Source organism: Corvus brachyrhynchos, unplaced genomic scaffold (assembly GCF_000691975.1).
Source record: "Corvus brachyrhynchos isolate BGI_N302 unplaced genomic scaffold, ASM69197v1 scaffold60, whole genome shotgun sequence".
Taxonomy (NCBI): Eukaryota; Metazoa; Chordata; class Aves; order Passeriformes; family Corvidae; genus Corvus; species Corvus brachyrhynchos.
In genome coordinates this window covers 1,313,880-1,339,874 of record NW_008236767.1, presented here as the reverse complement: position 1 = coordinate 1,339,874, position 25,995 = coordinate 1,313,880, and the positions used below count along the sequence as shown (strand labels likewise).

Genomic DNA, 25,995 nt, shown 5'->3' with positions numbered 1-25,995 from the left:
AGCCACTGGAAAAAAAAAAAAGGGGGTGGAGTAGTTGCCAATTCTATTATAAGAACAAATCCTACAAACGGGTGCCTTCCTTCTCTTTAAAAAACTTCACCTACCCACTTTATGAATTAAATAGTGGCACATATATGAACCCAGCCACCAAGCATGCAGACAAAGCCCAAAGTTAAGAAAAACAAAACAAACCATGGCAGTGACATACCTTGAGTTGATTCCCTTATTTCCTGAGCTTCTCTCCTCCCAAACCCACTTGGCTGCTGTCTCTGGAGTTTCTGTCTCTACAAAGAGATCTGGATGCCCAGCACAGTCTCAGACATGTCCTGGTTCTGTATTCAGATCCTGAGTCTGAATGGAGTATCCTTCTCTTCTCCCAACAGAAATTTTATGGGTACCCTTCTTGGTGCTGATTCCAAAGTGCCAAAAGTGAGGCAGGATTTTCTTCCATGTCTGGGAGGTCTACTATCATCCCAGACACCATTATAGCGCATCTTCAAGTTCTTTCTCCTCTCTTGGTACTGCCCCAGGGAACACCTGGTACACTGACGGGCAAGGTGCTCTTACACTTGGCTATCAGAGTCCAATAGACACTAACACCACCTCAATGTCCTGGATATTCACACATTCTCAGTGTTACCTACGTGAGGCCAGTTTGCAGGTATGATCGCTTCTTCTGAGAAATGTTCCAAGAACATCTTGATAGATACAGATAAATCTGTATACAGTGAAGACTTCCAAAAAACTGTCACCTCAAGTCAATGGAACAGAAACTGGACCAGACAGAAGCATGTAGATACTATGCCATGACTTGATGTCCATACTGGAGTTAGCTTTGTCCAGAGCAAGAATAATGCACACAGTAGTGTGACCATGTACCACTGCTAGCAGATGCAGGTGTAGTTCAGCACTTTCCCAGGAAGAGGTCCTTACATGGGTCTGCATGCCAAAACTCTCGAGTGTCAAAATGAGGCAAATCAGTATGGAACTGATCAGTACTGATAGGAAATCAGCATGTGACAGCGTGCCATAAGCCTTCTTTTCAAAGGTACAAGAGCAGCAACAGCTGGGCACACATGCCCAAGCACTTCCAACAGCAAAAAGGAAACAGAAATCTGTAAAATCTGCCATCAGAAAGCCAAGCATAAAAGGCAGCTCTACATCATAGGCTCTTTTGTCTAAACCCTCATGAACAGGAACTGGTTTGTGGGACATTACACTCAGAGCAAAGTGTAAGCATTATACAAGAGCAAAAATGAAACTCCCTCAGAAACCAAAGAGAAGCACAAGACACACTCAGCAGTGAAACACTCAAAATCTCTTTCCCAGCAAGGACACCATGGAAGGTGGTGAAGCTAGCAAGTTTCCAGACCAAAATGGCAGCCCAGCCTCTGAAAGGTGAGGACCAAGGTCTGACCTGTAACACAGACCTTATGAAAATCCACTGCAACTGCAAACCTCCTTAGTCCCCAAATCCAAATCCAAAGTACCCCAAATTCACTGCTACCTGAGAGAAATCAAAACCAAGAGCCAGACAGGGCTCAAAAACGCCCTTTTCTCCATGCTCCTTGAAGAGCTCAAGAAATGCAGCATTGTGACTAATTTGATTCATGAGAACATCCTGAAATGCAGGCTGTTACAAGCCAAACACGAGATTGCTCTTTGCAATCTAAACCCAGGAATATATCTAGAATTCATTAAAAAACAAATCATATGTAAATCCAGCACATAATAATTTAAAGAGAATTACATATGAGTAGAGTGGTTAATAAGTAGATAAACAGTAGAGAAAATCTTCTAATTCTAGCTCAGATCTTCAAGCAGAACTGGACATTATCAACTTCCCTCTCACTTTATTTTTAGTGGTTACAAACCAAATACGCACAAGATCAGAGTAATGTGAAGAACCCACTGGTTTTAAATAAATTGAGTAGGAAACTGAAAACTATCTTGTAGGTTTTCATTCTGTAAAGACTGTTTTGCAGTAGATAAAAGGCAATAGCTAAGGAAGACCCCATTACAATATATTATATACAGTATATACATGTTTATATATTACAAGCACTTCCTGAGAGTAGGATGATGGCTTATCCTCTGTTACTTCAGCATGGAATCAGTAAGTTTGTATCAATTTGAAGAGTGTTGCATAGCATGTCTAAAAGCTTCTTCAGTATTCAAAGTATTACAGGTTCTTTGTATGAATTTTAGGTACTATGCATCCATAAAAGCAATTGAAAGATTGGAAAGTGAATGAATAAATTTCCAACAGCAATTTTACAAATAAAATCGCTGTTAAGGTTTATTCACCTCTGCTACAGTAACAAATCAAACCTGCAATGTGTATATATGGCAGTAGCCAACACCTGAAACTTTAAGAGAAAACAATGCAAAAATCTACTATTCCATCATACAAATGTCCATTTATCTCACACTGTGCACAGAGAAAACATTTTGCTGGTATCTGTAATGCTGCTCTCATACTCTGAACTACAGGATCTAATTACCATCAACTTAATTAAAACTAATTTCTTTTTATCGATTACTTAACTTTCTGATGTTGCTTTAACCCTACTGCCTTAGGGAATGTTTTCAAAGATTCACATCAGTGTTATGACTTTTTATATTAATTAAGCTATTCTGATTAATTTGCCCTTTTAAAATTATTTTCAATGCTATATATCTGGTAAGTGACAAATGGTAGAGTTTAAACAATTAGGGAAGTTCAAACATTTGTGGCTTTGCTCTTTTTTTCCCCTTCTTTCCCCTTCACCTTTCCCTTCGCCTGCTCCCTCCACCCCTAGGGAAGTGCAGAGATCACAAAAGATCTGTATAGGAGAGTTTCCAAGAAATGTGTGTTTTTCATATCTTAATGGTTAGTGAGCTGCTTTGTGCCCACTGCTCAATTTTCCTGAACAAACACATATAAGACCTCAATCTAATAATCCTTTTCGGTCCTTAAAGCCTCTAAATACAACATAACCTTGTGTGAATGATAAACATCTATTAATTTTACTGGATTTAAACCCAGCCTGCATGAAAAACTAAAGCGTTTAGAGGGGATGTGGACAGGCTTTGCTTAACTTAAGCCTAAACCAAGAACTGAGCAATAAGCTCATATGTAATAGATATACTCATATATAATAGAAATACTAGATCTCCATTAACCATAACTCGGAGAGCAGTGGTGAGAAAAATTACAACATCATCTCATTATCCTGACACTTTAGAAAAGTCACATCTCAAAATGGAGAAGAGGTAATGATAATTTTTTTTTAATTCTAGTTTTTTAGTTTTTCATTTTTCTGGCTGTAAGCTGAATTAATTTGGCAATGTTGGAAAATAATTTTCACATTATCATGCTTTCAGCTAATAGCTGACTTTGAATAAACAGCTGCTTTTGCATGCTTTAATACTTATCATGGAACCTAAATCATCCAAATCATTAGTTTTTTTAATAAAAATAACCCTACCCTACTTTTATACCCTGTAGTAGCAAATACAGCATGAAAAAAATTATTTAACAGATCATGAAGAAAAACTGAACAAGCATACCTAGATTCCTACCTATCTGCAGCACTTTTCAAATTTTTTTTTAAATTTATTTTTAACCTCACATAAAATTTTCAACACGAATGCTTACATAGGAAAAGCAGGGGTGTGATAATATAAAGAATTCTGCTTACTTGAAATGCACTTAAAACCCCTTTAAACTCACAACACATAGGACTGCACCCTTGCTAAAAACACAGCAAAACCCCCAGCAAAACACCACTAAACATAGCACTAAAAATCCTCGGAAGACTCTTTAAATTCTGCTGACATCCCATTCACATAGGAATGACAGAGATGCTAAAGGGAAGCCAATTGATGATCAGTCAATACAAGCTTACCTGTTTAAGTGCTTTCTTGGTGTGCTGCTGGAAGGAAGATACTAGCTTGCTTTGCACCGGTGCATTAGTAAGGCTTGAATCACGATTGGAAGACATTTCCTCAGATGTCTGCTTTGGGCAAACTTTACAAAAAGAAACAAAAAATCAGAATACTGTTATGGGGGTTAGCTTCCCTGTTTCTTAGAGAGTCATAAGGGTGGAAAAATAAACCAATACAAGCAAATTCCTCAAACCCAAAAGCTTGCTGCAAAAAATTCAGCTGATCATGAGGTACACATGAGCTGAAAATCCAGCCATATTCTAAGTAAATGCATTGCTTCAGAAGTATTTGTACCTCATCATACCCTTTCTATGCAGTTCAGGAGGCCTTGCATATTTTGCCTTTCAGGTCCTGAAAGGTAACTGGAATAGTTTAACAACAGATTTCACATAGAAGCTAGATAAAAACTATCTTCCTCACCAACACATTTTAATGGATTACAAGGTATCTAAATGAGCATTTATACAAGAGACACTGATGACCCCTGAATCTAGAAAGATTCATATATATGTAACTTCACAGCAGATTGTAATGCCTTCTTAGGAGCCAGACTCACCTATTTTACAAGCACTTCTTGGTAAAGCAAAGAACACACACTTTCCTGTTTAATGGGTAGACTGGAATATCCTGCAAAGATGAATTCTGGTTTCTCAGGTAATACAAAAAATGCTGCTATACTTGTCAGCCTTCTAAATAATACATGCTTTAATGAACAAATACTACAGCACTTGCATTAAACAGCCTCTTGAATAAATGTGTGAGATACAAAAAAGTCTCCTGGTTAAATGATTAATTTTTGTTTTTTAATATGATTAATTTTTGTTTTTAAAGGAACAGCTTTATTAAACAGATATGAAGCTGTGAGAATAGCTGGAGAATCCTATTAGTCTTGATGGTCAGGAAACTCAACTAAAAGGGCTGTAGAAACTTTTCCACTCTTAATGCCTTGCATTACTATTACTCTCACTAGTATCTTAAGGCTGCCCAGCAAAACCAGCATTAGCATGGATCCAGAAATGGAGCAGCTTTTCTCCCATTCTCCTCTGCTGAGTCAGTTCAAGTCTGCCTTCCAGCAGTGCTCAAAGCTGGTTTGCATGTTAACATACCTTCTTTATAATGTTTTGCAGCAGTAAATGCTTTTCCAAGATTTGCCATACTTTGCACACAACCAGAATAGTCTGAAGACACTCAAAGCAGCTGCACAGACATGTGCCAGAAATAATGCAGCCCAGTATTCACCTATTTTCTCCTCCCATCCTTCAGTGGGATGAGCAGACACCTGAAGTAGCTTTCTAAGTCCCCTGCCTTAGCAAAATTTCATAGAAGAAATTTTTTTTGTTTTTTGATTTGTGTTTGTAAGAAAAAAAGACACAGACAATTTAGTTATCAATAATTAATGGCCATCATAAGATGCATGTGATATTCTACCTTTTTTTCACACTGAAAGAAAAAATATTTAATACTTACTTCAGTAACAGAGAATAAACTCTATGGCACTGCTGTTATGCCAAGATAATTGTCACATTAAAATCTTTCATTACCAGGTAAGAGAAATGCTGTTTTGTCACAAGATTTATAACTGATTTTTGTCTTTTTTTTTCCTTACACTTGAAGGATTTGTCAAAATATACAAAGAAGTTGCAACACAAAACAAGTTCTGAGTTTACAGAATCACCTGGTTTGGATCAATCTTTTCCACATGATGAGAAATGCTCACTATCAAATAAGACAATGTAAAGGAGCAACAAACAATGGCTGGTTTATATAATCCAAATCACTGCAATACCTAAGCTCCTGAGACAAAGAACATCTACACCGAAATAAAAGCCTGACATTTCAAATTGCCAGATTTTGTCTTCTCCTTCAAAGAAACTTGTTTTTAACTGTGTTCTGGAAAATTTTGAGAGTCAAAAAATTGAAGAAAAAAATCCAGAAATAGTATGTGCACACAAACCCTGAAGTTAACGAGTAGAGAACAGAACACATTTAAAAATCCCTGAAGAATGGAAACTGTTAAACTTAAGTTTCCCTGCCAAAAGAGGATAGATACAACATGACCTGTCATGATAAACCTACTCCTGTCCCCCAGAATGACTGCAACTCCTATTACATTCTTGTTCAAATGGGAAATTCTGATTTTCATTATGGTGATATAGGATATTATCCAAGAGCCTCCCCTATTTATTTTGGTGATAAAGTTCATCCTGAAGAGGTTTGACAACACCATCTGATGATGCTCAACACTACAGCCATTAATGTCAAAGTCATGATACAGAAGGAATAAAAATAAGCATAGCTCTATATTAATTTTGTACTTTCATTCATTTCTCTTTTAACAATAAACCTGAAGTTGTGACAGGATTTATAAGAGGCCATACTTCTTATTTCTATCATTACTTCAATTTTGCATAAAAATATTATCAGTGTATTGGTTTATTTTGCTTCTCTTCCTTTGAATCTTTTACAACAAAGTTAAACCAAGGAACAGTGACTGTTGTAGTGGCTGAAACAACTGGAACTGAAACCCACTGAAACAATAAATAGCTTTCCATCACTGTAATCTCTCCTACAGATACAGAAGGAACACCTCATTTCAGGCTGATTCTTTAGCACAACTCAAACCTAGTTTGTTCAGAGTTTTGAAAAAAACCCCAACTTTTTCCTGTAGTCCATGATTAAAGACAGATACATGAGGTTGAAATCTGCTGCTTAAAATATTTAAAATGAGACTTTGATTAGAGAAAGTCAACCTAATTTATTTAGAACAAATGATACTTACTTCCTAAAACTTATTTTGTACATTATATCTTTCTTCATATACCTTGTAGCTTAAAATAGTAAGATAGTAGGAAACTATTTTAAACATTACTTTTTTTATGTTTTAATTACATTTCCATTTCCATTTAAAACCAGCTTGATACAAAACATGGCTCTGAATCTAACCTTCTAGTAAATAAGACATGTCATTGCCTATTTTTCAAACATAGAAGATACAAGCATTAAAAATCTAAATACATTGTGTTAAATTATACAGTTGATTAATAACTTACACAGTCTACTCACTTTATTAGCAAAAAAATAATACTAAAATTGACATACAGACTTAATTTAGAGGATAATCAAGATATTGTTTAAAAACAATATGAATTGTCTTTTCCGTAGGAAATTAAATACAAATATGAGACAATGAATAAATTTAATCTTTAAAAAATGTTCTGCTACTTAGTAATTTAAATCAATCTGGGCTAAAATATGACTATGTTAAAATGCCTGTGACCACATAAAATTGTCATTATTTATTTCTTAATTTCTATGGATAAAGTCCAACTGCTTTTCTCTGAATGGGTCAGACTTAAGGAAAGGGAAAAATATGACACAAAGATATATAAGTGAAGTCAACATTGAAGATCCTAGTGAAAAAAACAATGCCTTAAGTACAGAGCAGGCATTTCTGCTACAGAAACCAAAGATCACAGGAAAAGAAAAACAAATTCAAAGTGTTCTTTGTACATATACACAGCTTTGGAAAGCTGCAACTACTTTTTCCTTAAGCGCTGAAGATCCATGAATATTATCAGATCCATGTTCACTTGGAAAGCTATATCAGAAAAGAATGCTAAAAATAAACTGGATGCTGGGGAGGAAAAAAAAAAACCTGAGAGAATGTGACAGATAAAGGGAAAATATTTGGGTAGCAAATAAAGAGGATTCACCATTATTGCTACAGTAGAAAAAGGAAAGAAGAGCAGTTTTAAGCCTACAGGAGGCATTTCCATTTAGTGGAGAATAATTAGGCTCCATTCTTTAAATCAGCTTCCTCAAGGGCCAGGACCGAGTGAAGGAATAAAGAAAAAGCAACTATTAAGCTGTAAACTGTTAGGTTATGAGCTGGAAGAGCAGCTGGGTTTCTGAAGATAAGACCTCCTTAGTGAGTGTTCAGAGACTGTTAATATGAATGACAGAATTAGAATTACTTAGCAAAAAGAGTACGTTAAAAATGTTTTTGCCAAACTCCATTCAAAAGAACTTCCTCTCTTCCATTTTTCCACAATTAGTTTTGTTAATTATTACAGAAGTCTATAATTTATAAATATCAGCAATGCTGTCTTTGAATTTCAAATTTTACAGGCTATCTTTGTTATTTTTTTTTACCTTTTACCTTCCCTACTCAAGAAATGACACCTATGTAAAATATATTAGAAGACATGTTTCTTCAAAGAAACAAATTTTTTGAGAAATACAACTAAAAGTTATTCTGTCTCCTTGCCACTGAAAGTTATTAGGAGTAACTGTAAACAGATGTATGTAACTGGATGGACAGAGAAATTCCTGTCCAGTAAAGGGCTTATTTTCCCAAAATCAACAGCACAACTAATTTTGATTTCAGTCAGATCATACTGATTTAAAATTAAACCAGCAAAATCAACTGTTGCAGTGGGGATCCTGCAACACGCATATTGATTTGTGTGAGTAAACCCTATCAACAGCTGCTCACTTCCCTCTCTGTTAAAGTAACCACAGCAGATGAGGATTGTTTACTAATGACCACATTACAAAACACAAATTAATATTGTTACCATATGCTAAAGACTAGAGTCTACCTCAAGCATAAAATGTATGCACACGCTCTGGAGATACGAAACTTCAGAGAGAACTCCCTCAGGAGAACATACACACGAAATCTCTCTCTAAAATATCCATAAAATTCAGTATTTTCTTTGGGTGACACAGATCTATACTTGTATTGACAGAAATGGTTACACTTTGCCAACACAGATGTATCGAGTAATTCACCTCCGTCACTCTTTGATCTCCAGAGCCCGACTTGCCAAAACTGAACAATTCAGAACTCGGCTGTTGCCATCAGCTCTTGAAAATGAAAACCAGTTTGGGAGTTAGTTAATTGTATGAGTTTGCCAAAGCAAGCAAAAACAGATGTATACATCAAGGGTACTACAGTGACTGCAATATTCTTTCTGAAAACCAATACTAGTACTGTGAATTAATAAATGGTATTGAATAGTATTTTTTGGAAAAAGACATCAAATACCAAATCAGCTTTGTAACTTGCACTGAATCCCATTATATTCACAGCATGCTTTTGAGCCCAAACATTTCACAAAGCTTAGAAAACTGTGAATCCTTATTCCAAAGCAAGTCAACATTTTCCACTAAAAATATACTGCCTGTCATCACTAAGCCACCGATTTCTTAGACCTCATTAACTACTGTACAGAAAAAAAAAAGCAGATGAGAAACATCCTCAAGCTCCACACTATCTTCTCTTATTCTTATGACTCCCTTCAAGTGGTAGTGAAACAAAAGAAGTTAAGCTCAATCCTGGGTACCAGATTTTTATTTTATAGTTGCAAGGAGATGAAACAAAAAACCACAAAAAGCAAAGTGAAAATCTATCTCTTGCTGATGCATCACCCAAAACTCTTATGTTCAAGCTGCTACTCCATTGCTGCTCTTCTGCTTTTAGAAGAGTCTGTCTCACATCCAGATGTTGCCACGTGTCACAAACATTTTCAGTAGAATCATCCAATATTATTCCCAAGAGACAAGATGCTAATAGTAACAGGTTTCACTGAATTGCCAGTAATACCATTCCTGAAAAAGGACTGAATATCCAAATGTGGACTCAGGTTTCAAACAGTGGAGAATGTACATTCCTTGCTACAGAGTTATCCTAGGGTTTCCTAGTCCGAAAAGCACAAGGTGTGCAAAAACACAGTAGCTGGCAAAGCAAAATTTCAGGATTCAGCATGAACCTGATCCTCTGCTGTCCATCATTTTGTCAACTACCTCTAGGAAAACTGCCTAAGGAATTAACTGCCATTTCATGTTCATAGTTGAAAAACATACACTTCTAGGAAGTGCTGAAAAGTGTCTCAAGAGGAGACATAGGTTGCTCATATTTGGGCACACATCAGAAGCCCTGTTTGGGCTGAGGTGGGGAGGGAAGTCACGCTGTAGCAGGAGCTGCTGTCTCCTCCACACTGACATCATTGTGCATTCCATTGGCTCGCACGAAGACAATTTTTAATCAACTGCGCTCCATGGCTGATGGATTAGCCCTGGCTTCAGAAACCCTAGGGACAAATGCTTTTTGAGAACTGAACCTCCTATTGATGGGCAAAAGGATATTATAGTCATCATTTTCCCAGGCAGCAGTAATTGGGATTTTAATTCTTTTACCCACAGCATCTTTACATGCTACCCCTGTATTTGAGGGAAATGGAATTTTAGAGATATGAGACTGCTACAGAGCTTCTACTAGAAATCTCATTCCAAACAAAATCAACTGCAGCGTAAAGAGTTTCTTTAACATATGCCTTTGGAGAAGGTGGGGAAAGAAAGATTCTCCACAGCATCTGCAAAATCCTGAGCTGTGACCATTCCACTTGTCCACTTAGCAATACTGATGTGATGTAACAGCTTTTGCCAAGTCATCTGTTTATAATGGTTAGGAATTTTTATATTATTATGCTAATAAAATTGTTCAGTAGCCCGCATTTATACTGCAAAAAATGTACCTGCTGAGGAATGATGTGATTCTTCTCTGTCTGAGTGTCAGCTGGTACTTTTTATTCCAAAAGACTATGGTCTAAAAGCCCACAAATGGGCTGAGGCTGTTGCTTGCAGTTTCATCCTTTTGCTTCCAGCTACATTTAAAGAGGCATTTTTTAAACTCTTGCTAAACAATTTCTGATCACTCTGTCAGAACTGGGGCTTCTGGACTTTATCACAGTGGAAAAGAGCAAATAAAAATGCAAACAATCGGGCAATTAAGAATTCAATGTGCAAGCAATGCCCATCCTCCTATGTATCACACATATTCTAAAACACAAGTCAGAGAATTTCATAAAGTGTTTTTTGCACTTAATTAAATGTTACCTTCTTGTCACAGAATAGTTTCCCGGAAAGAAAAAAACCCAGCTTTAGTGTGAAAAGTGTAATTGGTCTCTTAGACCAAGTATTTTCTATAGAAATAACTTTTCTCAAATATTTACAAACCAATCAAGTCACCACCTCACCTTTCATAAACTAATGAGACCATCCCTATTAAATCTCCCAGAACAAAGGAGGCATTTGTTCACTCAGGACTTCTTACATGTCTTTCCTAAATCCTTTCCTGTTTACCTTAATTCTTTCTTACAGCTATAATGAATGCAATACGCTGGTAATAATTTAACTAGTGCTATACTCAAAGGAAAATCTGTGCCTATATTCTTTAATCAGTGCTATCAGAATTATAGTTCAAGAACTGCATTGGACTAATTAGCAAAAGCATCTCATACATGTTCAATTTATTTTCTGTTGTGATCCTTAAATGCTTTTCAGATACACTGATTTATTGAATATATGTTTCTACTGCATAAACGTGACCTTTTTTCCTTGCTTGAAAGTCTAAAAAAAATTCATGCTGTTCGACTGCAATATTTACAAGGCAATCAAGAGAAGTCTCAAAATTATTTATTACCAATAAATTTAAGCTAGAATGATTTTATAGTTTTCAAAAAGTATTGACATTAAAAAAAATATTGAATGAAGAGTGGTTAAGGCACTCTCCAGAGCAAAATGCCTACTGTGGATGGTGATTCCTATGCCTTTGCAGATTAAATAATTTGCAGTTTCAATCCACTAAAAACTGGCTGTATTTCTTGGGCATGGTCCTATTTTTAAGCCAAGCCTTCTACACTGTAAATGAAATTAGAATTCTAAGCGTATATAAATGACATCTTTAACAACAAAACTTGTAGTCTCAAGAAAAGCTATTATCAGACATGTTTGACAAAATTATGTTCTGTATTAGCTGACTGATATGCTATTCATGAAATATATGCTGCCTTCAATTCTCAATTGATCACATCCAGCACTGGCAATAGAGACTCACTACTGCCCTCCTATTTACTTCTTTTAAATATATCTATTGATATCCATTGCATGAAAAAAAAAATTAAAATGCCTTGTTTTCAAAATGTTAAATATATTGCTCTGTTTCAAGATTTGGTAAAGATGACAAATGAAGGAAAGTTCTCAGCTTTAAAACCAATCTAGGTGTAATTTAATGCTCTATTCCAAATAAAATGTTACATTTTTGCAGGTTCTCTTTTATGCCATCACAAGTGCTATGATTATTTTTATTACTGTGAACAGTGAAAACAGTACATAGCCTGCTCCCAGACAAAACCCAGCAATTTTCTACTTCTGGAATTATGACATCCCATTTACATTCTGTAACATCCTATTTACATCCTAACACTCCTAAATAATTGCCCATTTTTTTGTCATGATTTTTGTTTATAACAAGTAACATCAACTTTTGCTTTGTATTTGTAACCGTATTTACACTGCTTTTTACTGCTCTATTCTTCCTGCAATTTGAGGAATTGTGCATCAACAAATTTTCTGAGTATCAAACAGGAATTGTCAAAGAACTACAAGCATGTACGGTCACTTACACATGTAGCATACACCACATAAGCATCAAACCACTGCACATGCAGAGTCTGTTAATTTGTAGACAAAACATAACAAAGAAAATGAAGAAACAGAGACATTTAATAACTCTTGACTTTTGTTCCCACAGAGCTTCAAAACTTCAGTCCTAGACAAACCCACAACAACGCGTCTTGGATAGTTCCGCTACTCCTATCACCAAACACTTTATGATTTTTCAATGCTGCTGGAGAGCAATACTGAAATTGCAGTATCAGTCCTGTAAAGGTGCAGCCAAACAGCTAACTAAGTTGCTCCAGTTAAAAAAGGAAACCTGCAGCAGAACAACAACAAGAGCTGAGCCTTTTCATGCCCTAGTTGTAAACAGGACACCATCTCACCATACACCAAGCAAGCCAAAACAGCAGGCTACAGTCCAGCAGTGGGACAGGTTATGATGGGACAGAAGAAGTGAACTGATCAAAGAAAGGTGTATTTCAAAAGTCCTGGACAGCTGGATATCCTTTAGAAAGCATTCACTTTATAATCATTACATGAGTGAAGTTGCAATAAGAATAATACTCACTTCTGTTATTTGCAAGTAATTTTAGGTGACTGATGCTCTCTTTATGACCAACTATTAACTCTCAAAATGGAAAAAAAAATTTCTAAGCCTGCCATTTTTAAGTTATTTCAATGTTTCAGTTTGACATTATCTTAGAGAAAAAGAAATGCATAGAATTTGATACTTCAACATGTCTTTATGTCAGGATGGCACACAGGAGTATCTCTGGCTGAAAGAAAAAAATACAAACCTTTGTCCTCTGCACAGAACTCTACTGAGGGACCAACCCCGCATGTCCACACTGAAATCAATGAAATATCTGAATCTGACAACTGCCAAGTCTGAAGCCTGGAAAAGGCAAATTATTCTTTAGCTCTGGGCCCTAAACAAAAAAATTGCAAGCTAAAAAATTACCTACTGAAAACACACCCAACAGCACTATTCTTTGTCTTTTAAAACCCTAAGTCAAATAAAGGCACTTAGTGTTCCTGATTCCTTCATAAGTCCAAGAAAGAAAGGGAGCCACTCAAAACAGTTCCACTGAGTACAAAATATTATTTATACCGCTTAGAAATCACACCACGGAAATCTGAAGAAAACAGTACTTTTTATTTTCCCAAAATATGCCCTCTAATATTGAGATTAAATCACCTACCACCATTTTCTTCTCCATTATTATTGTTTGTCTCAGCCATTTCAGTGCCATCTAACTCAGATTCACATCCTAAATCCAATGTTCCATCAGTAGGGCATGCTGATTCTTCTTTCTACAGTTAAAAAATAAAAATAAAAATAAAATTAACAAGAAAAAAATCAATCATGATCCGGCTGCATCTCTGAAAATAGATTACTGCAGTGTACTCTCATGCTTACACTTCAAAAAAAAACAAGAATAAAATAGAATATGTTTGTGAGTTACTTTAGAGAGAGCCATAAAAAAAGACCTTTATGAAAAAACTTGCAAACCAAAAGCAAAAAAGCTGTTTTGTGAAGTCATAACATGCTCTTTTTAAAACCAAAAAAGTCACATAAAATGCAAGATCTTCCAGTTTTCTTCTTCTTTTTTTCTTTTTTTTTTTGACAGAAACAGACTTGTGTGGCTGTTAAAAATCCTAGTTTTCCACTTGAGTGTCTACAACACTGCAGCAAAACACAAATCCTTTAATGTTTCTTTTCTGCCTTTGCCTGTTTCCTGAATTCAAATAGCTGAAGCAACCTGGAGCTCACAAGCATGGGAGTGATTGTGAATTCCTGGAATTGTGCCAAGAATATCTCCCGATTTAAAGAAAAACAACAGCATTTGTTCTAGTAAATTAGGAAAGACAGCTTCTGAAAACTATTAATTCAATTTCAGGTACAGGATTTTTAGTTAGCAGGAACAGACAAATCTATATACTTTTATGTTTTTATATGCTTACATCAAATACATCTGTGATAAATTACAAAAGATCCTTCCCCCTGGCCCAAAATTTTAGTTGACTACATTTAGACTGCCAAGCAGATAACCTCACTTTCTTTTTTCTCATCTCTGCCTCACAATCTTCCACTTCTATTGTGAAACCCTCTAAGTTTGATTACGTACAACAAGAAAAAATTTCCACCCACAGTAAACATCATGTTCATACCAAAACAGAAAAATAAAAAGGAATATAAATAGCATAAAGGCAAAATTCTATCATTGCAATTATATTCCTTCTCAAAAGCAATGATGCAACCTTTAAATTAAAAGCTGATTTATATTAGACTTGCAAATAATTTTTCACTATTCAAAAACCAAACATTAATACAATTACTTAATTAGAAAGTCAGTGATCCTCTTCAGCTCACTGCTCATAAAACAAAGGCCTTACTGTGAACAACTCGGAAAAAGCAGCATTTTAACTAAGCTACATGTTTTTTATACCATGTGACAAATTCAAGAACATGTATATGCTTTCTAGGATAAAGCATTCAGTGTTTACTTTCATTATAAATCCTTTTAAAAGACATCTGAAAGCAGTTAGAAGGACTATCAGGTCATTTCCTCTCCAAAGAATCTAATCTGTTTACCTTTATATCTATTGAGACATTCATAAAATGGATTAATAGCTATATGTACAATCCATATACAAAATTTAAACTTACTTTGAGAGCATAGAGTCCTGATTTCCCAGGGATTTTGAAGAATGTTCCATCACCTACACGAGTGTTAGTATGAAGCATTGCATTCAGGCAAGCTAATGGAGAGGTTCCACTGAAAAATAAAATTGTGCAGTCTAAGATTGAGTGCCTCTTGTAAAACTATTCCCTCGGTCTATTTTTTTAAAAACTCATGCTTGCCTGGCCTTTTTTTTTTTTTTTTTTTTTTTTTTTGGCCCCCCCCCCCCCCCCCTTTTTTTTTTATTCTCTCAACCCTGACAACATCTACATTACAATAACAGGCCAGTTTCAAACTTAATCATATGCATCTGTCCCCTAGGCTTGAGGCAAAAAGTCTGTGAATTATAATTATGCTTTTCTTCATAGAGCAACCAGCTCCACATTCTGAAAGAACCAAAGTCCAAATATTTATGTGAAATTACTTCATAAATAACACCATGAAGCCTCATTTTTAAAATGTTACAGACAATGTGGCTGCTGCACATGAATGATCAAAACAGTACCAAGTTCAAGGGCAGCTGCATCCCATAGGATGAAAGGCAACAAAAGAATAATAAAGAGCCCAGAAAGAACACATTTAAAATTAAAAGTGATATATAGTAAAGCCTTCTTCTGGCTCAACATGGTCAGCATGCATTATTATACGCAAATATAAGCACACTTGTGCCTTTTATGAAGCACTATCTTTTCTAATTAGAATTGTTTTAGAGATTAAGAGACTGACCTACTCAAGGTAGTTATTGTAATACCACTGTGGAATGCATGTTAAAGGACTATTTAAAAAGAAACACAACACATTAAGAAAAAAAATCAGTATTTGGACAGAGATATCTTTGAAGTATATACATGTTTACATCAGAAAAAGAAAGCAAATATTTCTAGCCTAGCTAGATGTATACTATTCTGAAAAGTTGATCTAAAAATGGTGGGGAAGAAGGCTGTCATAAATTTTTTTACTTAATTTTAATTTAAGAATTGAAGTACAAGATCTACAGATGTACTATCACATCTTTGTCCCCATTTACTGGCTAATGTACATGATGTACTCAGGGACTGAATCTGAAACTGTGCTTCTTCCCTGGGGTCCCCAGTCTGCACGCACGCTTATCTTTAGCCACATAAATATATTCCACTTGGTTAAGTGGAACAATGCCTGTGCATTAAATTAAGTGTGTTGCTAAGTATTTCAGGATTAATTATATACTCAACCATAAACCAGGAACAGGGCTTCAAAGTTCATCAGAAACTACTCTTCTTTATTCTGCAGTATTGTAAGACAACATCCAATCTTGGTTAAAAATTACACGTCTAATTTTTTTTTTTTAAATGTGAAAATGGATTGAAATTGTTGTATTTCATATGGTTATGCTTTCTGCTGATTTCCATGGTTCTGTTACAAAAAAATTCATCCTTACTGTACATGTATCATTATTTTAATGGTAAGATCAATAGTGTGGTAATTGCTCTTCCGGTAAAAATTAAACTATAAAGTGCCCTCAGGCCAGGAAATCCTGTCTATTACAATTTATTTACTATAGGTCACCTAATGTATCATATTACTACATCTAAAATAAAAAATTGCAGGTAAAAATGCTGCTTGTTGACAAACACATCAGATATATAATAGGTATTTACTTTATAGGTATTCTGAACACGGTCACACAACCTGAAAATTCTGACAAGTTTTTGCTGTTTCTTTTTCTTCCCTGCAAATAAAACTAGCTCCACATTTGGTTTTGATATAATACTTTAAAAAAATACAAACCAAAATATGTTGGAAATAAAATGATACTGCTAGCAGTGGGACAGAAAACATTAAGAGAGTTCATTGAGTTTAATGATTACTTAAACACTTTTGTAATATGTAGGATATTTCTCTTTACACATTTTCCTTACTGTATTAATGCTTGACAAGCAAAGACACAAAGCATTTAATACAGCAGTTATGGTTGTGTAATTTCTTCCATATGTTAACATACATAACGTGAAGCAATTTCAACTCTCTCAGACTTGGATCTTTTTAGTGAAACATTATCACCGATTAAGGCTTTCTCTGCAAGATAGAAAGAACTTGCTGACTCTGCAGCAGAACACAAACTTGGTATGTCAACAAGAAACCAAACTGTGTGTGCCTGTATGCACGATTTGTATTCTCCTCCTATTCTGATGGAGATACTCTGGACTCCACACTTATTTTTAGATATCATTAACCAATAAAAATGATACAGGATGAATGAACTCAAAATAGAGGATTTGGCAACATCTCATGATCACTACTGTGCTCACAGCAGATATCTTAATCTTCAAAGTCTAGACAACTGGCAAGTGGACAATAGAAACTACTCTCTGACTTACAAAGAAACCTGTATCAGCTACTGAGCCAAGAAGCACTTTAACTATGGCAATGCTTGTTTCTTACAGAGACCTGCAACTCCTAATGGCATGCAACCAAAGGGCCATATCCACCCTTCCTGAAAACTGGACTTGGGTACATCCATAATGAGCACAAAAACCCCATGCAGAATATTTTTAAGTTGCAAATGAAAATAACCTGGCAACACTGAGGGGTGGGATTTATTTTGAGCTAAGAGATCAAACTGAAGTTCCATGATGCCCTTTGTCAGTGCTACTTTGCCCCATGTCAACCAATGACTTGCCAATTCTTCTGTCAGCACTGGCATCCTTAAAACACTGTATTAAAATTCCCAAATGTTACCCAAACTGATGCTTGCAACACATGCTATCACAGCACATGGGACTGAGGTTCAAAACAGCAGCAATCAAAGATCCCACGATGCAGACTGATGTCTGAATCATAGAGTACTTTCCAAGGGATCTGTACTACTTATTGCATGCTTTCTAAATTCTCCTACAGCCTGAGGACATGTTCTTTCTGCTCAGAGCTCCCAGCATGCATTAATACAGCAGTCAAGGCCTGCCAAACATAAGGCTGAGTATCTTTGAATATCAAAAATGGCACAGCTTGACCTAAGTTCTTGAAACACTCCAAATCGGTTCAACTTTGATTCAGTTAAATGAAATTGGATACAATAACACTTTACTCTGCAACTTGATATCTGTGAATTTTTAGAGCCATAATATATTTTAAATCGATATGCTGCAAGTTTTATTGCCATAGTCTGCACACAAGAAATATGTTTACCATTTACAGTCCTCAGATGCAGAACTTTCACACTATTTATCATCATTTAGATGAGACTGCTTTAAACCACTGTGGTATTCTAGAAGTCATTCATATATGGAAGTTACAATCTGTTGCAGTATGTCTTTAAGATTGGTATTTTTCTGCTTGTATGTTTATTTTATATACATACACATCTATACACATATACAAGCAGTATACCCTCCCCACACACACACTTTCAAAAAGGTTTAGAAGATGAAAAGTTACTTACTTTCTGTAAAGGTGATGTTAGGATGTTAACAACAATCAGCAACATAGGAAAGAAAACAAAACACTCATTAATCTTTCAACATAAAAATTGCTAATGCAATTTGATCATTTAAAAGACATTGGACATTTCAATGTTTCATAAATTCTGCCTCCCAAAATCACTATAAGCTGGTAGTATTCAGTGCATCCCTTCAAAATTGCTGTACATTATCAAATCAAACTTTGCACCCCCAACTCCCCCAGTCAAAAATATCGCCAACATTTTGTGACTCTGGGCTCCCTCTACTGGTCACGCAGCCCGTGTTACCTAAATCGAAATGCCAGACTGCACACACCAATCTCTGCTAAAACATGTAGGAGAAGTACAGATTTCGGTTACTTCCTCCTCTGCCACCCTCCCCAAAAACCTATAAAAAATTTGTAAAAACACCAGTAAAAGCGCTACTTATTTTTATGTTGTTGACTTCTCAAACACATGGTTCTGTCAGAAAAACCCAGGAAACTTCTATGGTTATACATATAGTTCTAATGGTCTTTGCTAGACTGCCTGCCAAGAGACAAAAATTATGATCTTGGCCAAAAATAGATGCCTTTTATATGGAAAATAAATTGACTAAAGCTGCCTTGTCCAGGCAATAGTGTGGCAGACAGTGGAAGTTCCCTGACACTGCTGACGAGGCACCCCGGGTCCTGCAGCAGGCAGCATTTCAGCCACTCAGCCCCACTGTACATGGTGCAACTCCCTCCTTTTCCTGACATGTTCCCAAACCTAATGACGACTGCTGTAAGAAGAGCACCTAGGTGTCGTAAATTTGGTCAGTATTTATTTGTTTGAAATAATCTGCTCTTTTTATATGCATCTATAAATAGTCACAAGGGAGCAACAATTTTTACTCACTGCTAGAAACAAAGTAAAACCAAAAGGCTTAAGAACTAATTTCTTGGCATGATTTGAAGTCACACAGAAGACACTATGTTAATAATGCATGTAAGTTACATAATTTCAGAGTGACAACAGATAAAGAAAATAAAACTTATCAGGGAAGGCTGCAGAAAATCCATTTGTGTGTTACAGTAAAGGGAAAAATAAAAGAAGGCATAATTGTAATTTTCCACAAATATGTAAAAGGCTGTTGAAGTCAATGGAGATTAATGTTCTTCTTGGCCACTGGGGGAAGAAAAAGAAAATTCATGGATAGTCTAAAAGTGTGAATGTAGCTCCTGATGTTTTAATCAACATCATAACAGAGCAGGGGAGTTTATAAAATGACCTTCATCAGAAGATCATACAGACACCAGTCCTGGCTGATACATAGACTGGAGCCCGTCTCAGTGTTTGTATTGAATGATCTCTTGAGCATCCATCCAGCACTGTAATCTGTGATCCTTTATCTCTTCAATAAATCAAAAATTTGGTTAGGGCTGAGGTTAATCATGCACCCTAAGTATACTTGTTCCAACATATACAGCAGCTAGAAACACTGGAAAATTAACTCAATGTCTAGATGTGCATTGTTTGCTGAAGTGTTCCACACAGCACTGCATGCCCAGTGTGGTGAAGCCCTGTGGCTTCTCTTAAAAGCTTTCCCACAATCTTCAAGGAGCCACGTTCCCACAGTCCTGCTGTCAAGTGTCAGCAAAATGTCCCAACCTGCCTCACAAGATTGTAGCTGTGACCTAGCTCAGGAGTGACACAGAAAACCACCAGGAACCTAAGCAGCTATACGAAAACAAGAAGATAGCTATGCTATTTATGAAGATGACAGGCAAACTGCTGCTGACCAGTCGAGAGCTGCTCTCCTCCCACAGCCAGGCTTGACTGAGCTGGCAGTGCTGCAGCAGCAGTTAGTGCTGGGGCCAAGGCAAATTCTTCCAGCCTGGGCTCAGGAGGAACAACCAGGAGAGGTCCAGTGAAGTGAAGACTGAATAAAAGACTCAGACGTTTCACTATATTCTAATGGCACAGGCACAGGATCCTTCCCTTGGCACAGAGGGAAGCAGAGAGCACAGGCAAATAGTGGAAAATAAAGCTGGTGAGTGCAAGATTTCCTGCCAATCACCTACAACTTTTTCAGCAATAAACGCTACAAGTTAGGCTAAACAAACCAACCACTAGACCCTGGCTGGACATCACTTGCCCACCAAAGCTGCTTTATCACTCCCCTTCTCAGCTGGGCTGTGGAGAGAAAATATAAGGAAAGGCTCATGAAGTAAGGACAGGGAAAAATCACTCAGCAATAATCATCATGGGCAAAACAGACTCGACTTGGGGAAATGAGAATTGAATTTATTACCAATCAAATCACAGTAGAAAAAAGAGAAATAAAACCTAACCTTAAAACACCTTCCTTCCCTCCACCCTTCCCTCCTTCCTGGGCTTAATTTCACTCAAGGTTTTCTCTACCTCCTCCCCAGCAGCAAAGGTGAACAGGGAATGGGAGTTGTGGCCAGTTCATCACACATTGTCTCTGCTGCTCACCCCTTTAGGGTGGGGACCCCTCACACTCTCCCCCTGCTCCATGGTGGGTCTCTTCCAGAGGGTGCAGTCCTTCAGGACCATGGTCTTCACCACGGGCTGCAGGGGAATCTCTGCTCTAGCATATGGAGCACCTCCTGTCCCTCCTTCTTCACTGACCCTGGTGTCTGCAGAGCTGTTGCTCTCACATATTCTCACTGCTCTCTGCAGCAGTAGTTGCTATTGTGCAGGGTTTTATCCCCCTCCTTAGCTCTGTTACCCCAGAGGCACCACCATCATTGCTGATAGGCTCAGCCTCAGCCAGCAGTGGGTCTGTTTTGGAGCCAGCTGGCATTGGCCCCATTGGACATGAGCGAAGCTTCTCACAGAAGCCACCCCTGTAGCCCCCCACTATCAAAACCTGGCCATGAAAACCCAAAACACAGGAAGACTCCAAGTGGTATATTTGCTTTCTCAGCCAATGTTATATACAGACTACATATTCCAGGTACAGTTGCACTCAGACATCTTTATTTCAGTAGCAAAATCATAAGACTAAACATGATAATCCAAACTAAACCAATTTAAATTATCAAACAGAAAACTTGATTTGAACAATCAATTAAAATCTTGCTTTTGATTTTTTCCATTTATTTTCCTACTGCAAGGTTAATTTGTTCATTGCTTGAAGTTATTAAATACCGCAATCAGCCAATAAATAGAGCTTTAATGTAACCTCACTTTTTGTTTATTCACACTACAAATGTAGTCATCAATTATCTAACTTATTGTACAGAACTTAATCCATACATATTTTTTGATGTTAAAATAGCAATGACACCATATTTACTAAATCATTACAAGTGTACTTATTTCTGTAAAATAATTTCTGGAAAGAACCTCGATTTGATGAAGAGATTGACTCTTAAATGTTGAACGAAAATACACTAGATGTGTGGGATATAAAAGGAAAAAAGGAGAAACTTTCCAAAATATCACATATCCAACATGATTTATTAAACAATAAAACCATCTCTTAATATGTGGGTAGTAGGTAGCTAGGGAACCATCTACTATTTTTATATATACAGTCTAGTGAAACTGTAGAGCTGGAAGATCTCAGCCTCTCACACAAAGTTCTTATTCATAAATTGGTACAATAAAAAAAGCATTTTTCTTTTGGAGCTTCCAATTGGCTTTTTAATTTTAAAGGGACTACTAATGAGAACTACAGAAAATACTCAATACGAATAGTCGACGTGACTGTCAAAACTATTTATGTTCTGAAGTCTTAATCATTTAAAAATAAAGTCATAATAAATAAAGTCTTAAGCCTTAAGTTATTTGCTTAAGTTTTATAGGAATTGAAGTATGTACAGGTTGAATACTATTTACACAGTCTGAATAAATCATACTTAAAGTTTATTGCTTACATAAGCTCTCCCACTTGAATCTTTAAATGTATTTTAAAGGATTAAAAGACAATTCTTAAATACATTTTTTAAAGTTTATTTTCAATCATTTTTATCTACATTAACCAGAATTAACATCAGTTTTGTTCTCATTTGGGCAGCACTCTGAAGAAAATTTTTACATCTCGGGTCCTACTTATGCTTCACACATGGTACCTGACTTTCAGCCTTCCAATATCACCAACTACTATTCTTGGGCAAAGCAAATAAGCCAGGCTATCACGCAACAAGAGAGAGTAGTGCAGTTCATTTGTCTGTAGTCTCACAGACTGCAAATAACTACCGTAAGATGCTAGGGGAAAAGATCCATTATTTGTACTACTGACACTGCTTCATACTCAACTCTCATACAAATTTCTTGTTTTTTAAAATCAGATGGAGATAGAAGCACGATTATTGGTAGCATGATGGAAAAAACAAGGACCAGTACAGACACGTACACAGATGTAACACATCTGTCAGAGATACCCAAGGTCTGTCTCACAAACTAGCAGAACTTAGCTATCAGTTTTCACTGAAGTTAACCAAAGTACTGAACCCCCAAATATCTAAACCAGAAGAACCTAGTAATGAACTTGAACCCTGCCCTTTGCAGCTTTGAGGGAGTTACAAGCAGCTGGAATCACAGTTGACTAAAGTGATATGTGACCAAGAAACTGAACCTTATCAATGTCCTTCAAATATGAAATAATCTGCAGCAATAATGTATAAAAACTCAACCTGGATCCTAAATTCAAGCTAGGTATTATGAAAAAGTAATCTTTGTGCATTCTCAGCAGGTAATCTCATTTACAAACTCACCTGAGCCTAGTTTTACATTCTGAATTAACCAAAACTCAAATCAGGGAAGGAGTCAGAAATGAAGCTGCTCTCACAGAACAGGGTTCCTCGCTCTATTACCAAACCGCCTTTGAAGCATTAAGCAACACCGTCTCTCCTTAGAAGAGAGACATACAAATATTATTCAAGTCTTCTGTGAAGAATATACATAATAAACAAATACTGGAGCTTATGTCACTACCCTTAAGACCTCTTTCTACTAATCCTCGGATCCTCTTGCATGAAGCAATCTCCCTCTGGGCCTTTTGTACATCTAGATACAGTCACTGTGTGCAGTAATTACAGGGCATTAACACATACAATAAAGCACAAACGTAATAAACCTCTAGACATACATCACCATGTCAGAACTAAGGTGGACAAGTGAATGAAACTGCTAGCTGAAGGCAAACAGGACAGAAAGAGAGAGTATGCTGGTAAGAAAATGCGGGGGTTTTTTTAAGAGTTGGCCAGACTGGCTGCATTCCCCCACAGCCAGTGACTAACTGCCACACAATCAAAGATGTTTCTTGGAAAGCAAAGCTCTCATGCATGGCTACACACAAATATTTATTCTAATTTCCTCTCAGTAGCTAAGAGTTTGCCTTACTTTTGCAAATGATGCCACAGACTTAGGCATTTTTTTCACCTTTTAGCTGTATTGCAGCACTATTGTATACCTGATGTCTCTTTTTTTCCTCAGGGGTAAAGATTACTGAAAACACATCTGATCCTGCCCTCTGCTCTGTGCAATGGCCTTTCACAGACATTTCAATCAAGTTTGGCAATTTCCACCCTTACCTTTTGAGTGCTCTGTGATCTGAGGCCAAGGTAGATGAAGTTCTGATACTGTACAACACGGGTAATGAATCTTTTTACTATCTAGAGCAAAGTCTATTTCATCTCATGGTGCTGGCAGCCTGAGAAAACTTCTGATGGTGTCAAACCTGGTGACAATAGCCACAGTAATGCTTCAGAAGAAAACAGCAAATGGAGTTCATCCATGCTGAAAGTGGAGCTTTATTACAACTCTTCTAAAACAATAAAATGAAAAGCCCTGTGAACAAAAGTTCACTGAAAATCTCAGTACTCCTTAAGTCAGCCAGGTTTTTTCCTTTTTTTTTTAACCATTTTCTGTCACAAGAAAGCCTTTATTTATAAAAGTTCCAGAACCTGTGTAAAATTTAAGTGTTCCTGAACAGAATTTTACAGAGCTACTGTTACAAATTTTTCCCCAAAAATATTTATAATGTATCTGAAAACAAGATGCTGTCAGTATATCAGGTAAATTTGAGAAGAGAAAATAAAAAGCACACAAACCCATCGTACCAATGCCACATTATATACTACAGACTGAAAGGTATTAACAATTTTCCTGAAATTCAAATATCCCATGCTGTTATTTTTGCTGATTATCTTTTGCCAGTCATGCCTCTGAGTAGGTCTCCTTGAATACTCTGAATGTTCTGTAAAGTATGTTTGAAACGCCACGACACCTCTTTAAATGATATTCACATATGGCAACAAGCATTCCTCAACCAGAGAGGAAATGAGAATACAAGTTTTATGGAGAAATGTTTACACTTCTCTGTGCTCCCTAACACCTGGGAAAACCACAGGTTTTTCTTCTTTGTGAAGAAAAATCTCAAGGAAAGGATATATGTAAATGCATCTCTGCACTTTGAATCCTTACCATTTCATTAGATGTAGTACAAATAATACAAGAAAAAAAGCAATGCTAACAAAAAAGGGCACTTTGAACACGTTGTTGAAAGACACAGGCAAATAATAAAGAGTACCTTTTGGAATCATCCTGAAAGAAAAATGTTTCAGAAAGAAAATCATGCCAAAAGAACAAGAAATCAGCATGCGTCAGAGAGAGTCATGACAGCTAAGGTGTCCCCTGGACTGAAAACACCCTCCTCATTCAACACCACTTAAAAGAAACCATTTGATTTTTTTTTGTGTAACAAATTCTTATACTGGTTAAATAACACAGTTCTGTCTGACGGCTACTTCCTATTCAAAAATGTACTTTTTTGTACCTTTCTCTTTTAATAAAATATTTCCTTTTAATAGTTTTAACTGATTTCATTAAAAAGCAGTAGTACATTTTTCATTTTCTACTCCAATATCAATAATCACGATGAAGGACAAAACCATAAATAAAGGAAAAAAATGAATTCCTGCCACATTAAAGGAATTCTGGAGTAGAGGTTAAAAAATGGCTTTCTTAACGAAACCATGGGTTTTATATATACGATGTCTTATTTTAGTATCAGATTTCACAGACCCTTGTGGGCTTTAAATACATATGTTTAGAAAAATGAAGTAATGACTGTGCTACATTCAAAAATGTACTAAACCCAAGAAAAACATTGCCACAAAATGTGCAATGTATAAAATGAAAAAAACCACCCCACCCTTCCAAATATTCTTGGCTTCATGGTGGGTGAAGCTTACTCCTCAAGGAAAAAAAAAATAGTTAAGGTGGAAAGTAAAGTGACTATGCTGAACAAGACATAGTCAATAATCACTGAATGCCTTTTGGCCTCTAAAACTTAATCACCCTACACAAGGGACCTGTATGAAGTTATCCCAAGTTCTCTTGTTTAATTTGGCTTTTTAATTGCCCAGCCTCCACAACTTTCCCTGTAGTATTTTAAGAATATCTTTGTGTGTGTGTGTTAATGTGTTATTGATATACAACGGGTTAGTCAAATGCAAAATAAAAAATACACGCCAACCCACCCCA

The 25,995-nt window shown here is 36.4% G+C and overlaps 1 protein-coding gene across 1 annotated transcript in view; it reads right to left on the bottom strand.

The window, feature by feature from the left end:
- ASXL3 (additional sex combs like 3, transcriptional regulator) overlaps nucleotides 1–25,995 on the bottom strand; it is a 114,283-nt gene that overhangs the window by 55,531 nt on the left and 32,757 nt on the right. The window contains exons 5-7 of the mRNA XM_017727397.1: nucleotides 15,065–15,173; nucleotides 13,596–13,707; nucleotides 3,891–4,012 (exon numbers count right to left, since the gene is read on the bottom strand). Of these exons, the coding sequence (XP_017582886.1) occupies nucleotides 3,891–4,012; nucleotides 13,596–13,707; nucleotides 15,065–15,173 (343 nt within the window). The remainder of the gene's footprint in view (nucleotides 1–3,890; nucleotides 4,013–13,595; nucleotides 13,708–15,064; nucleotides 15,174–25,995) is intronic.